Source organism: Sinocyclocheilus rhinocerous, unplaced genomic scaffold, assembly GCF_001515625.1.
Source record: "Sinocyclocheilus rhinocerous isolate Xijiao unplaced genomic scaffold, SAMN03320098_v1.1 scaffold547, whole genome shotgun sequence".
Classification (NCBI taxonomy): domain Eukaryota; kingdom Metazoa; phylum Chordata; class Actinopteri; order Cypriniformes; family Cyprinidae; genus Sinocyclocheilus; species Sinocyclocheilus rhinocerous.
Genome location: NW_015662974.1, coordinates 244567 through 259379, shown reverse-complemented (window position 1 = coordinate 259379; position 14813 = coordinate 244567). Strand labels below are relative to the sequence as shown.

Here is a 14813-nt window from a genome sequence, read left to right as displayed (position 1 = left end):
TTATAAATTCACTGTAAACCACGGCTTCACGGGGCTTATTGCTTTAATAACACTGATACAAACAAACACTCACAGTAATGAGAGTCTCCCCGTTAGTGAAGCTGTATGACACACTTGTTTCTCCATTCTCAAACAAAGGAAGCGCCACGTCTCCGGTGCCTTTTACAGTAACAATCACTTTTCCATCTAAACCCTCACCAGCAGCGTTACCGTATTGGTCCTGCAAAGTAAGAAACAAACACTAACTCAAGCTTTCAGCATTTATCTGATCTACATGTTATGATTTAAAAATACAGAAATGACCAGAAAAAGGGCATTGTGCAGAAATGGATTGCATGAATGCTCCAAATAAATCAGCAAACAGAATAAAAATAATTTAAAAAGATAAATAAATTGTCACTTATCTCTAGCAGAGACCGAAACTCACCATGATCTTCAGATTTAAGCTGTCTAGCAGTGTGCGATTGGTCCGATTGCTACTATTGGACACAACAGGAGTTGAAGCTGGAGCCTCGGGGGCTAATTTCACCGCTTTATTGGCAACAACATTTAGTGGAGTCTAAAACAGAAACACAAATACGTATCCTGAAGTGAGCTGTAGGATATAAAGCTGCACATACAATAAATTGGGCAAAATAAAGTGTGTGTTCTCACCTGCTTGCTCCACAGATGTTTGGTTTCGTCCAAAGCCAACACAAACTGGACAACATACTGTCCTGCAAGCTCTGGAATCTGCTTATCCCTGAAAAAGACACATAAAAGACATACAAACCAAAACACACGAAAATTAATGTGCATGCGAGTAATATTTTATACGTGTATAGCTGCTATTGTTTTTAAGCAAACAGACACAGGATGATGTGTTTACCAACAAATGAAAGATTTCACGATTTTTCTATGGCTTTGAAGGTTTCAGTCATTTCCAGTAATGTAAAATAACTTAGAAACGCGCTGCTATAGTCAGGTTTTTCACGAAAGTGTCTTTAAATACTTGAAATGCAGGACATTTCGGAGAGAATTGGCACCAGTGGCAGACAAAAGCTTTTCAAATACTAACAATGCTTAAAAACATAACTGCTTATATGTATATGTATCCATTAATGTATACATTACATATACCTTAGTATATAAACATATCTATACATGCAGGATTTATTGCACTCACACTTATGTACATGCATTAGCACTTGTAACTTTATAATAGGTTTTTGTGGTTTTTGTACTTGTTCGTATGTCTCTGGCTGCTAGAGGATTCACAGAGTAAGAATTTCATTGTAGAGTGTAACTGTGTTTCCTGTACATATGACAATAAACTATTGATTGATTGAAGTTCTTATTTCAGACTTATGTTGCTTTATTACCTGAAGCAGAAGCAGTCGTCGTTTTCTGTGTCTTTGCGTTTACTACACTTCAGAGTCGAGGCCTAATTTAAAACACAAAACATTGTCAGATTTACTCCATTTTTCAAAATATTGTTTCATACCATGTATTCTCCTTTAACACATAATATTACAACCGGCTCTGTATGTCATATAATTCAAAATCCATGTCTTGTCAAAATTTTATTTTGTAATGCCCGAGCAAAAATGGCTGTTACATAATGTTGTCAGTCACAAAGAATACTTAAATGTTTTTTTGGGATACTTCCATCAATACAGCCATCTATTGGCCATTATTGTCATAAAATGATTTTGACCTGACAAAGTAATTTTTCTTTCACATGGCAGCAATCTGGCCCAAATGCATCATATTCTACTACTGTTTATACAAATATATATATATATACAGTATATAGAGAGAGAGAGAGAGAGAGAGAGTGCTGTCAATCGATTAAAAAAATTTACGAACTATTAATTAACTAATTGATCGCACATTTTTTCTAAAATATTCACGATTAATAGCAATTAATCCCACCTAACATTAAAGTTTTTAAATATACTTTTATATATTGCAATAATTTCACATTCAATCTCCAAATTAATGAAGAAACAACATGTTTAATGGCATCTTTATTTATGACTGAAGCCGAGTATCACTGATACTAATACTACTGATGACTCTAGGAAATTGTTCTTTTTTCCTAATATTTAACCATTGATTATAGCCATTCAACATTACAGTATAATTGACAGCTATCAATTTTAACATTTATTAGACTTTAAAAAACAGCCTAAAAATTTCTAATATAAGTTAACTTCTTTACATAAAACAATCTTCACATGAAACCATTATAATAAATGTCATATTTACCTGTGCCCTTCAGCAAGTAGGAAATATACAAAAATTGAATAAAGTTATCAACACTAAATTCTAAATTAAATATAGATGACTTCTTAAAGCTACAAAAGTTATTTATTTCCTCTTTTTTCTTGTGTTCTTTGATTAGCAGACGTCACCGAAGCTGGGTTGTTAAGGTTCTTTGGCTGCTATTACTTTAAGAGCTGCCGCTGCTGAACATGACGCATGCTCGTAGTTCATTCGCACTTTAATATGAAATGATACAGGCTACAGCACGCGTTATAACGGCTGACAGGACAGGAAAACTTGTTTTTATTGACATATGGCCTGACAATATCTCATCTGAGTGTAGTTCACTGTTGTTCTACTGAAGCTCCTCGTTACTTGTACCATTTCCGCGCTCATTTGAGCACCTGTCGCTGATGCAAAGTCTAAAAAGTCTAAATAAATGCAATTCTTTTCAAGAAAAAAAGAGACCGAAGCAGCAGTTGTGAGTGGGGTGGCCAACCCTAGCTCTGCGTTAACTGAGAATGAAATATTTTTAACGTTGTTAAACTGGAAAAATTAATCGCCTGCGTTAACGCGCTAATTTTGACAGCACTAATATATGTGACCCTGGACCACAAAACCAGTCATAAGGGTAAATTTTTTGAAATTGAGATTTACATCATCTGAATAAACAAGCTTTCCATTGATGTATGGTTTGTTAGGATCGGACAATATTTGGCTGAGATGCAACTATTTGAAAATCTGGAATCTGAGGGTGCAAAAAAATCTAAATATTGAGAAAATCATCTTTAAAGTTGTCCAAATGAAGTTCTTAGCAATGCATATTACTAATCAAAAATTAAGTTTTGATATATGTACGGTAGGAAATTTACAAAATATCTTCATGGAACATGATCTTTACTTAATATCCTAATGATTTTTGGCATAAAAGAAAAATCGATAATTTTGACCCATACAGTGTATTGTTGGCTATTGCTACAAATATACCCCAGCGACTTAAGACTGGTTTTGTGCTCCAGGCTCACATATAATATCGTTCCAAAACTGTATAAGTCTCTTTCTTATGTTAAACACAAAAGAAGATATTTTAAAGAATTTTGAGGAAGCAAACAGTTGTTGGTCCCCATTGACTTCCATAGTAGAGAAAAAAATACTATGGGGACCATCAACTGTTTGCTTACCAGCATTCTTCAGAATATCTTCTTTTGTGTTCAACATAAGAAAGAAACTCACACAGGTTTGGAACGACATTAGGGTGAGGAAATAATTACAGAATTTTTATTTTTTGGGTGAACTATCCCTTTAAGCAAAACATGGATTGAATTGTGACTCCGATATGAATCTTGACACATTCTGAGAGACTCACCCTTGTGGTTTCAAGCAATGTGTCTCAAAATAAAAGACCAAATCGGGCGACTCACGGTAGAGGGTGGATAGGAGCCTGATACCGTGCCCTTCCACAGCAGCATCGAGAGGTTTGCAGGGCAGATGTTTCTCACCGGCGTGCCATCCTCAGAAATCACGATCACTGTAAACACTAAAGACACCAGAAAATATGATATGCACACTAATCTATACTGAAGTTACAATATAATGTAGGCTTATATGCATCCACACACACCTGGGAAAATGTCCCCTGCATGTAAGCTAGCAGCACTGTCATATTTAATAGAGAGTTCGACGGGTTTGTTGGGGTCAGGAATCAAGTTTAGTTTTACTACAGGTCCAGGAATCCCCTTCCTGCCAAAAGACCCCTGAAACTGCAACTGATGCACCCCTCTAGAGAAGAAAGAGACAGAAAGTGAAAGAGAGTGCGTTTTTGTTGAGCATCATATTTGATGCATCAGGCTTTTAAGGCTCATATACTGATATAGTGAGAATATGGCACTTAGTTTTATTCAGAGGCCCAAACTGAGCAAAAACATGCAATTTGGTGCAGATGCTGATATTTATGTGGCTAAAAAGTAAGATGAAATTCTGAAAGCTTGTGATGTAAATCAATTAGATTTTTATAACAGTGCATAAAATGATATAAACCTCAGTCATCACTCTGTAGCTCCCAATAATACATCTTAGTAAGATGATATTTGCTCAGTTTATTGTCCCCATTTGTAAGTCGCTTTGGATAAAAGCGTCTGCTAAATGACTAAATGTAAATGTAGTTTTAAGATCAAAGCTCTGTAGTTTCAAAACATAATGCAATGATGATTGAGAGATGAACTAGTAAACGTTCCTCGGAAGCCTGATGAAATGACTAAATGTAAATGTAGTTTTAAGATCAAAGCTCTGTAGTTTCAAAACATAATGCAATGATTGAGAGATGAACTAGTAAACGTTCCTCGGAAGCCTGATCATCATATTTGATACTCTCATTTCAATATGACTTTTCTAAAAAATTATGTCTTTGGAAGTTGATTCAGTCCAATAGGTGTTCATACTGAAATATTACTAGCAATATCAAAATTATACTTACATTTGCTTTATAACAATCAGCAAAGATTTCACAGCAGAAAGACACGTGAAGCACGAGCTGAAGGTATTTAGTATACAATTACACTAAAGACCTTTTACTTGATACAAAGTTTGATCATGTTGATCATTTAGAGGCCTTGGAAATCCATGTGTCAAATATAACACAGTAGGCTTTATAGGGTTCAGTATGTACTTACTTTGGACCACTTATAGTTTCTAATACGAAGCAAGCTTTTCCTTCTGAATCCACAGGCTGAGAAGATATTAAAGACTTTATCTAAAAGAGAAAAACAAAAAAGTATTAAAAATTGCATTGCTTCAGTTGAATAGTAGGGCATTAGCTCTTAAGTAAAATTTTAAATATTAAAAGTTTAGATTTACAGACCCCACAGGAGGAACACAATTTTGTTTTGTTTTTATTTCCGTTGCAATTTTTGTTCCAATGTGAAGTCATAATGCAGATAAACAGTCTATAGGTCTAAAGCTGAGAAGGGGATGGATTTCACAATTTTATGTTTCATGTTCATGCATTCATTATTTTTTTTTTTTTGATTGTTCATAATATAGTAGTCAACATCTGAAGTGGATCAAAAAAGTTAATCAAAGTTGTCCTAAGACAACTGGTTTTAGGTTTTAGGACAACTTTGATGAAAGGTTTTGAGCCACTTCAAATGTTGACTAGTGCAGATAAACCCTCTAACTTGTCAACATAATAATTCGATTATTGAGAAGTGATAAAATTTCCAATCTTTTAGTGACATTGCACTGGGTTTCTCTCCCTTATGTTTTACAGTGTATGTTAAAAAAAGTACTTTTCAAGTACAGTCAATGTGATTATAAAGCAAAAAAATGCCTCTACCACTAGCCTGCTATATTCTTTTTCTATTCTATTGGTTTTCTTATTATATAATAATAATAAAAAACCTTGCTACGTGTACTGCGTTAAGCTGAGACGTGTTACAGCACTCGCATATCATTGCTCTCTTGTTGATTCTGATTGCTTCCATTGTCCTCATTTGTAAGTCGCTTTGGATAAAAGCGTCTGCTAAATGACTAAATGTAAATAAATCCACAGACCTCTCTTCCCTCAAATGTACCTTCAACTTTGGCATCAGAGCCTTCATCATGATTTCAATCCGCTGGTCTGGTGAAGGATTTCCCCATTCGTCACACAGCTGCACGACCAGCGGAGCGTCCAAGCCCTGGCCATTCACGACCTGGAGAGGCTAAAGAGGCCAGCTTTAGTCAAACTCTTCTCCCGCATGAAATTCAGTGTTGGGGATGTGAAAATGTGACACACCATCTCTGGCTTCTCCAGCAGCTTTATCTGTACCGGAGGTCCCGCGGTGACTTCGATTCGCACAAATTCCATCATGTCCTGATACTTAAAGCACAACTCCCTCGGGCCAGGAGTTCCTCCTACGAACCGGACCCGGCATACAGACAACCGTCCACTGCTGGCCTGCAAAACGGCATACAAATAAATACACATGCTTGAATGAAAATAAAGACACATTTTTACAAGTACTACATGGTATGACAGTGTATACACCATGCAATTTATAATGTTTTTTTTTTTTTTAAACACTACAGGCAGGGCCCTATTAAATCAGTTAAATTTTTTCCCAAATTCCTTGTTTTCAGTTTCAATTTTGTCTGGATTCCATTCTGATGGTTAAATGACATTTTAGTAATCAAAAAGTAATCACAAAACTTACACACATATAAACAACAATTTACCAAAAATGTAACAAAATGCGCAATTTTTCCCAAATTTCTTTTATCTTCCCCAAATTCTGTTTTATTTTTCCAAAATTCCATGTCTTTGATTTTAATTTGTCTGAATTCTGTTTTAATTATTTAATTTTAATAATCCAAAACCCATGTCTAATCAATTGAATTCATAAACCTTCATAATTCATAAACCATTATATTCAAAACATTATCCAAATATGTCTAAAAGGTCAAAAATAAATATACAAAGAGGCAGGGTAACTGCATTTCCTTGATATTATACATCAATATTAATGATTTAAAAAATGTATCATCTTGCGCCATGTAGCACATAAAGTGTTTGGATGGCAGATTATAAATCAAGTTTACATCATATAAGCCTCTTTCACACAGAGATTCATGTTACATAATTTTACTGATTTGCATGAGAAATTGGGCTTGTATGGAGGAGCGAAAACGCACTGCTAGAAAGGACCGCAATGATCATATTTTTCTTGATTATTGTATTTTCATAATCGTTGGGAGGCCGAAATCGAAAATGAAACTGTATTTTGATTAATTGCACTGCAATTTGATTAACTGTATAAATATATATATATAAAACATTTACTAACAAAAGCGAATTACAACACGTGCTGTATTACACGGACTCTTAAATTGCACAAAGTTTAGCAAACACAACCAACCAAATAAATACAAAAGCCGCCCACAATGTAACTTAAGCTTAGGTAAACAGCAAAAGTCAACAAGCTTTTCGAAGCTTTTTCGATACAGATCCGATACCAGTGAAGTTTTTTTTTTCTTCTAAATCAATGCAGAATTTCTATAGCACAGCTTTTTAATGAGGCAACAACATAGACTGGACAGAAAACAGACTCTAAAACGGTCACATTTGCGACCAAAAATATTAATTCACAAGCGATATTTTTGCTGAGATCACCACTGGCGACTATATAAATTCACATGTTATGATTTGAAAAATTGCATGTAATGCCTTTTTTCCCCGATTGTTTTGCGATCACTGATTTTACTGAGCCATCCGTCGTAACCGAACATGACTGGGCTGTGAATGCTGAATGACTGACAGCTGCAACAGAGAGAAGAAGAGTTTACGTGAACGGTAATGACCGATATGGCATTATAGAGGGCATCCCGATCAAAACCTGCTCATTTGCTTGTGTCTGTGGTTGTGTATACAGTACCTGCCATTCAACGGCCAGAGCTGATTTATCCAGACCATCAGCAGACACACTCAAAGTCTTCACAATATCAGCGTTCAGACAGTCCGTTTTATTCCCGTACTGATCAACAAGTTCTACATCTGAGAGAGAAACACAGGTTTTAAAACTTAATGTTTTTAACAAACACAAAACTGGTATGTGATCTACAAACAGAGCGTCTGTGAAAGCAAGGACACAATCAGTTTCAAAAGAAATTACATATGTGACCCTGGACCACAAAACCAGTCATAAGGGTCAATTTCTCGAAACTGAGATGTATATATCATCTGAAAGCTGAATAAATAAGCTTCCCATTGATGTATGGTTTGTTAGGATAGGACAATATTTTACAAAATACTGAGAAAATCGCCTTTAAAGTTGTCCAAATGAAGTTCTTAGCAATGCATATTACTAATCAAAAATTAAGTTTTGATATATTTGATATAGGAAATTTACTAAATATCTTCATGGAACATGATCTTTACTTAATATCCTAATGATTTTTGGCATAAAAGAAAAATCTATAATTTTGACCCATACAATGTATTGTTGGCTATTGCTACAAATATACCCCAGCGACTTAAGACTGCTTTTGTGCTCCAGGGTCACATATGAAGAAACCTGGGAATTTTGTAATCACATTACGACTCGCTGATTTAAAGTCAAACCCAATTATGTCGTACCTAAAGATGATACTTACATATGTTTCCAGACAGAATTTCTCCCATTTTCACAGTCGACTCGCTGAGGTTGACCCGCAAACGCTCAGGCTCATCTGGACGAGGCCTTCAGAGACACACACATGCAGAGATATGCTTTTGTTTAGGTATATAATGAAAGACAGACAGACACGTGATGCAACTGTGTGTAACTTACACAATGATGAAGGAAAAGTTGACCGTGTGCTGGTCGTGGAAAGACACGTGGTAGAAATGCTCTCTCTGTGCTTGAGACGGGACACTTAAAGGAGGCAGTTTTCCCTGAGAAAGCTCTTCTGCGTTTATATCTGCTGTCCAATTCACCTTCAAGAAACACACAAACACATGCACATCAGCAAATATTATTTTGATACTGTGCACAATATACACACTGCATGACAAATATATTACACATAATAATAATAATATTGTATTTGCTATATTGTTATATGCTATATTATAAAACATAAGATATAGCATATAGCATTTGTTATATTATTATGGTACATTATTCAATATATTAGATATAACAAACATAACATAATACAATACTATTATTATTATCATAATTATTATGTATAACAAATATAACCAACATTAATATATAGAAAATTCATGAACAATTATATACAATTTTGTTGTTGTTCGTAACAATAATTTATAGCATTTATAAACACAAGTAATTGTTAACTTACGAATATACTACTGATCATGGTTATAATATATTTGTTCATAACGTAATGACATAAATACAAAAAAAAAACATTTTATTTGTTATATTGTTGTATGCTATGTTACACAACATATCAAATAAAATATTGTTATATAACTATATTATACAAATAAAATACAACAAATAAAACATTATTATTATTATTATTATTCATAATATAACAAATATAATCAATATTAACAGAGAATCTTATTGTAAGATGTTACCAAATTTTGTTGTTGTTGGTAACAATTAATAATTTATAGCATTTATAAATGCAAAGTATTTGATAACATACAAATATATTACTGACTGTGGTTATCATATGTTTGTTCATAAGATAACATAAATACAAATAAAAAACATAGTATAAGCATAAGACAACCATTACCAGTAGTATTTTTTGCAAATTAACATTTAGGGCCAGTTTTACTAAACGGCAAAAAATTTGGGCGTGGAAATTTCTGCGGGTGATTTACTAACAACGCGCAAATTAAACAACACAGACGCAACATCTCATTTACATATGCAATTTACAAAGCGCAGCGCAAATTAGCTTAGTCACGAATAAACAATAAAGAAATAAATAAGCCACAGTACGTCGAAAAGAACCGGAGGCCAAAAAATGAAGGGTTCCAACAGTCTTGAATGACCTGGTATTGCGTGACTCCTAGATTAGGGTTCCAAGTCGTCTTTTATTTCCTGAAGCAAATTAAAAATAACATGGCTTGGCAAACGATATGTTCGGATAATGTGTTCTTTCCAAATAAATTAATACATGTGGAAAAATCTGTTCTCTGCAGTGCCTCTCCTAGCAACAAATTGCATCCATTTCAAGTGCAAAATAGTTTAAGACATGCTTTTTATGGGCGTTAAATAACGGCGCAAATGCCAGTAATTTGACGAGCGCAAACGTTAGTAAATCTCGTAGCGTGATTCTTTTGAATACTCTCCTCCCATAAATTTTGCGTCTGAAAGGGAAGCTCCTAGAAATGCATATTCAATAAGGTCAGGTGCAAAAATCACTGCGTCCACGCCTTTTCAGCGCTAATTCTTCACTGCGCGTCTTTAGTAAAACCTGACAGTACTATTTTAACGCCAAAAGACGGTTTGTGCAGGTGCAAGCTGTTAGTAAAACTGGCCCTAAGCAGATTGATAAATGCTATAAAAATTGTTAACTGTTACTTTATGACACCCAATTCATTGATGAATGTTAACGTATGCTTCTAATTTATTTTGTGTGTTCGAATATTTTGTCATAAAAAGGTTGTCAACATTGTTAAATCGCTCATTTTGTTGTGACTCATTTTTTGGGGCCGAGTATTACAGTCTGTCAGTGCAAACAGATTTAGTCACTAAAAGTAAACCTTAATCATGCTGGTGAGTTTTGGCCGAAGGGAAACCAGTCTATTGCCCTCATCATACAGTCTGAAGCACAGGTTTCCTAGCGTGTCTCCTGCCGTCCAATCAATGCGCTCGGCGTTCTGCAGCACCATGACATCATCAGAGCCCTCTTCCTGTCTGTAGATCTCCAAACGGGATATTCGTGAGCTGGGCAAGACGCGGAGCTGGCGTTCCACGCACGCCACTGTCCTGTGGTTCTGCATGCACATAAAAACACAAAAAAACTCCCAAGTTAAATGGCAAAATTAAATGGCCAATACACTTTACTTTTATGAAAGATTCATTAACAGTTAAACTCTGCGTTGGAGGCATGTAAGGTCAATATAATTTTATTTATGAGGTCAAAAAATAAATAAATGAAACATATGCACAGATGAATCATTTATTTGTAAAATAGATACGCTGTGGCTTTACACAAACAGCCCCTGATGCTGAGTATCTAGATTTTATACACATACTTTAATAGCAAAGCACACAAAAAACAATTACGAGCACTAATTGAACCCTTATTCTGAACACCACACACTATTCTCAAAAAATGTGAAGAACAAAATTTAACAAAATAGTTTATCACTACAAATCAAACTCTGAATTTTTAATTTAAAGTAGAAAAGACAGATCATTTATCAATACTTTTGACAGTTGGCACATAAAAACAAAATATTTTTTAAATTGAAAAAAGGTCTAGTATTATTTGCTTCTAATATCAGCCAAATTGAACATTATCGATAAAACACTGATGGCAAACGCTTAAAATCACAAATATAATGTGCATGCCTATTAAATATGCATTTTTTTTGCCTGAATGGTGATTAGATTCACTGTTTTTGATCGCTGCATTTGAACTGAGAATGCACGTCAGGTAAGGAGTTTTAATTCCCTAGGGGGCGCTGTTGGCCTACTTGTAATAAAATGAAAGTAAAATGCACAAATAAAATTAAGATTGTATTTCTGATTAAATAAAGCAATAACTGATGTTGTAAAATCAAGAGTAGGTTTTGATTTAAATGTCAGAAGATATAGCTTACATGAATAAAAATCACAAACATGACACTTGTAAATTAAATAGATTTATTTATTAATGCGTAATATGTTTTTTTTTCTTTTATCAAACAGATTACGAGCTCTGAAATGAACTTTAAGAATGTTTGCAACTCTTTTTCTTTAGACCATCTACAAATGTTACATATTTAAATAAAACGTTAAGGTTATCACTGCATCCGTCTAAAAAAAAAGTGACTGATTTATAGTTGATTTATAATTATTTTCAAAGCTTTCAATGTACTCTCATTATAAAAAAATTTAATTATTGTTTGTTTAATTCTAACAAATAAGTTTTTGTTAAAAACTAACTAAAATTAAAAATAATTTGTTTAGAACCTCTGCACAGGAGAGACTTGGTGTTGTTTCCAAACAAAAATAAATATAGGTATCGGTACCAATATCAATACCAATATAGGTATCGGTACCAATATCAATACGAATATATACCAATATCGGTATCGGTATTGGTACCAATATCAATACCAATATCGGTACCAACATAGGTATCGGTACCAATATCAATACCAATATCGGTATCGGTACCAACATCAATACCAATATTGGTATCGGTACCAACATCAATACCAATATCGGTATCAATATCAATACCAATATCGGTATCGGCAAAAATTAGTTGAAAAATATCGGCATATCGGATATCCGCAAAAATCCAATATCGTGCATCCCTAATAATAATAATATATTGGTTATACAGTAAATAAACAGATTAAACACATAGCAAATGATGCATCTTACAGGAATGTTGAACTTAGCAGTAAGGATTTGCTCAGCGTTTACGGTCTTCAGCAGAAGTGGTTTGGTCAGCAGGAGTCCAGAGCCGGTGTTACTGCAGTCCACAACATCCACGGGCAGATCAGGGGCCCCCAGCAACTACAAACACACATTTACAATTCAAAAGATGAACTGTAGTTCTGTGCCATTCAATGGAAGGTCTTTCATAAAATTGAGTTAACAAAAGTTTAAATTAAATGAAACATGCAACAGTCATCCAAAAAATGTTCTCAGTTTCTATATCAACTTTTTAATGATATAATTGTTTATACTCCACATCATTGTAGAAATATAAACATTTAATCAGTGGCTGTAATAAAATTTTGTCTTCATGACAGATTTATTCAAACATTAAATAATGAAGACAACATGTTAAGAAAAAATGTAATGAATACGTAATATAGTGGATATATTTATCAACATGCTCCTCTCTAGAGTTATTTTTTATAGCTGACTATTGAGTTAAACTGATGAAGATGTATTCTTAATTTGCTGGTGCTTTTTCTATTTGCATGTTGCAGTGCGCTGAGCTCTCTCGGCCACCGTAATATAGAGATCTCAGTTTTATTTCAATCAAATGTGCAGCCACATCTATTTATTTTAGTGCTGTCAAACGATTAATCGCGATTAATCGCATCCGAAATAAAAGTTTTTGTTTACATAATATATGTGTGTGTACTGTGTATATTTATTATGTATATATAAATACACACACATACAGTATATATTTTGAAAATATTTATATGTATTTACATGTATATATTTATATTCACAAAATGTATATTATATATATTTAATATATAAACATAGCATATTTTTCTGAAATATATACTTGCATGTGTGTGTGTGTATTTATATATACATAATAAATATACACAGTACACACACATATATTATGTAAACAAAACTTTTATTTTGGATGCGATTAATCACGATTAATCGTTTGACAGCACTAATTTATTTTGATTTTACATTCAGTTAAATTATTAGCTTTCCAACCAGTCGCGATCGCACAATTGAGAAACCCTGAGTTAATCTTTAAATGTTTTAATTATCTGTATATAAAAACAATAGAAGTCTACAGCATGTCCCCAATTGGACAAGCTAATATGCATGCTAAGTAAATGTGTGTGCATTCACCAAATAAATAAAACTGCTAAGTCACTAAAAGTCAGTAAATACGTGGTGTGTGTTTGTCGAGGAGTGCTACCTGGCAGCGGACCGTGAGTTTAGGCTGAGTGGTGATATTCTGGTACTCATCGTGAACCTCAACTCTGAAGTTTGCTGGAGTTCGATTCTCAACAGAGAGCACATCACCATCTGGCAACACCACGAGAGTGTGCGGAGGGCCTGGAAGATAAATGTCACCTGGTTTTTAACATACTGCTTTATATTTCCTCTTTCTGTTGCAGTTTCTGTGTTGTTTGTCATACCGGGTTGCAATACAATTTGAAGAGACTGACTGTCCTGCTTCAGTCCTGGGATGTGCACCTTCACTGTGTACATCTGTTAAAAATATCACACACATCCAAGTGCTGTGCTAATAGCGTCATTGCAAATATAAAAAAAATCCTTCATGCATTTTTTTAGCAAGAGCGTTCTCATAATACAGTATATGTTGGTTACACAATCATATACACCATATCAGTCATACAATACAAGCTTGAGCACAGATTTCAGAAATAAATCGAATAACCCTTTCTCTCTTGATTAACATACTTCATGTTGATTATTTGTGATTAGTTTATGCTCTGAAGAAGCAGTGTTGGGTAAGTTACTCTAAAAAAGTAATCAATTACTAGTTACTAATTACATCTTCAGCAGTGTAATTTCATTACTGTACAAACTACTCTCTCCAAAAAGTATTTAATTACTTATTACTAATTACTTTCTAAATCCTATATCAACCTCGACAAGTTAATGATTCAAGGATAGACATGAAACGCTTATTTTAATTCTTTCAAATAAATAATAGATAACTACATAAATTATTCTGGTCACACTTTAGATTAGAGTCCAATTATCCCTATTAACTAACTATTAACTATGACTTTTGCCTCAATATACTCCTAATTACTGCTTATTAATACTTTGTAAAGTAGTTGTTAAGTTTAAGAATTGGGTAGGATTAAGGATTTATAATAAGGTCTTGCAGAATAAGACATTAATATGTGTTTTTTTAAGTAATAATAAACAGCCAATATCCCAGTAATATTCATACTAATAACCAACTAGTTAATAGTGAGAATTGGACACTAAAGTGCTACCAATATTCTTATTAACTCACCAAAGTATTTGAAGTGAGAAGAGTACATAAAAAGCATGCATTTTAAGGTTAGACTTTAAATTTTGATGTTAAATCCACTATTGTATTGTATGTAAATGTTCTACAGTCTGTACACAGTTTTAAGTTCAATCACATAAGAAAATTACAGAAAAAATAATAATAGAGTAATCCCTTACTTTACTTTTTCAAGGGAAAAGTAATTA

General features: G+C 33.7%; 1 protein-coding gene across 1 annotated transcript in view; it reads right to left on the bottom strand.

Annotated features, from left to right (window-relative positions):
* LOC107728652 (structural maintenance of chromosomes flexible hinge domain-containing protein 1-like) overlaps positions 1-14813 on the bottom strand; it is a gene marked incomplete at its 5' end in the record, with an annotated part of 55908 nt that overhangs the window by 13124 nt on the left and 27971 nt on the right. Inside the window, 16 exons of the mRNA XM_016538919.1 lie at positions 74-220; positions 428-559; positions 655-742; positions 1362-1423; positions 3669-3784; positions 3869-4026; positions 4917-4996; positions 5817-5945; positions 6020-6181; positions 7656-7774; positions 8374-8459; positions 8550-8695; positions 10451-10684; positions 12288-12422; positions 13534-13673; positions 13757-13829. Of these exons, the coding sequence (XP_016394405.1) occupies positions 74-220; positions 428-559; positions 655-742; positions 1362-1423; positions 3669-3784; positions 3869-4026; positions 4917-4996; positions 5817-5945; positions 6020-6181; positions 7656-7774; positions 8374-8459; positions 8550-8695; positions 10451-10684; positions 12288-12422; positions 13534-13673; positions 13757-13829 (2007 nt within the window). The remainder of the gene's footprint in view (positions 1-73; positions 221-427; positions 560-654; positions 743-1361; positions 1424-3668; positions 3785-3868; positions 4027-4916; positions 4997-5816; positions 5946-6019; positions 6182-7655; positions 7775-8373; positions 8460-8549; positions 8696-10450; positions 10685-12287; positions 12423-13533; positions 13674-13756; positions 13830-14813) is intronic.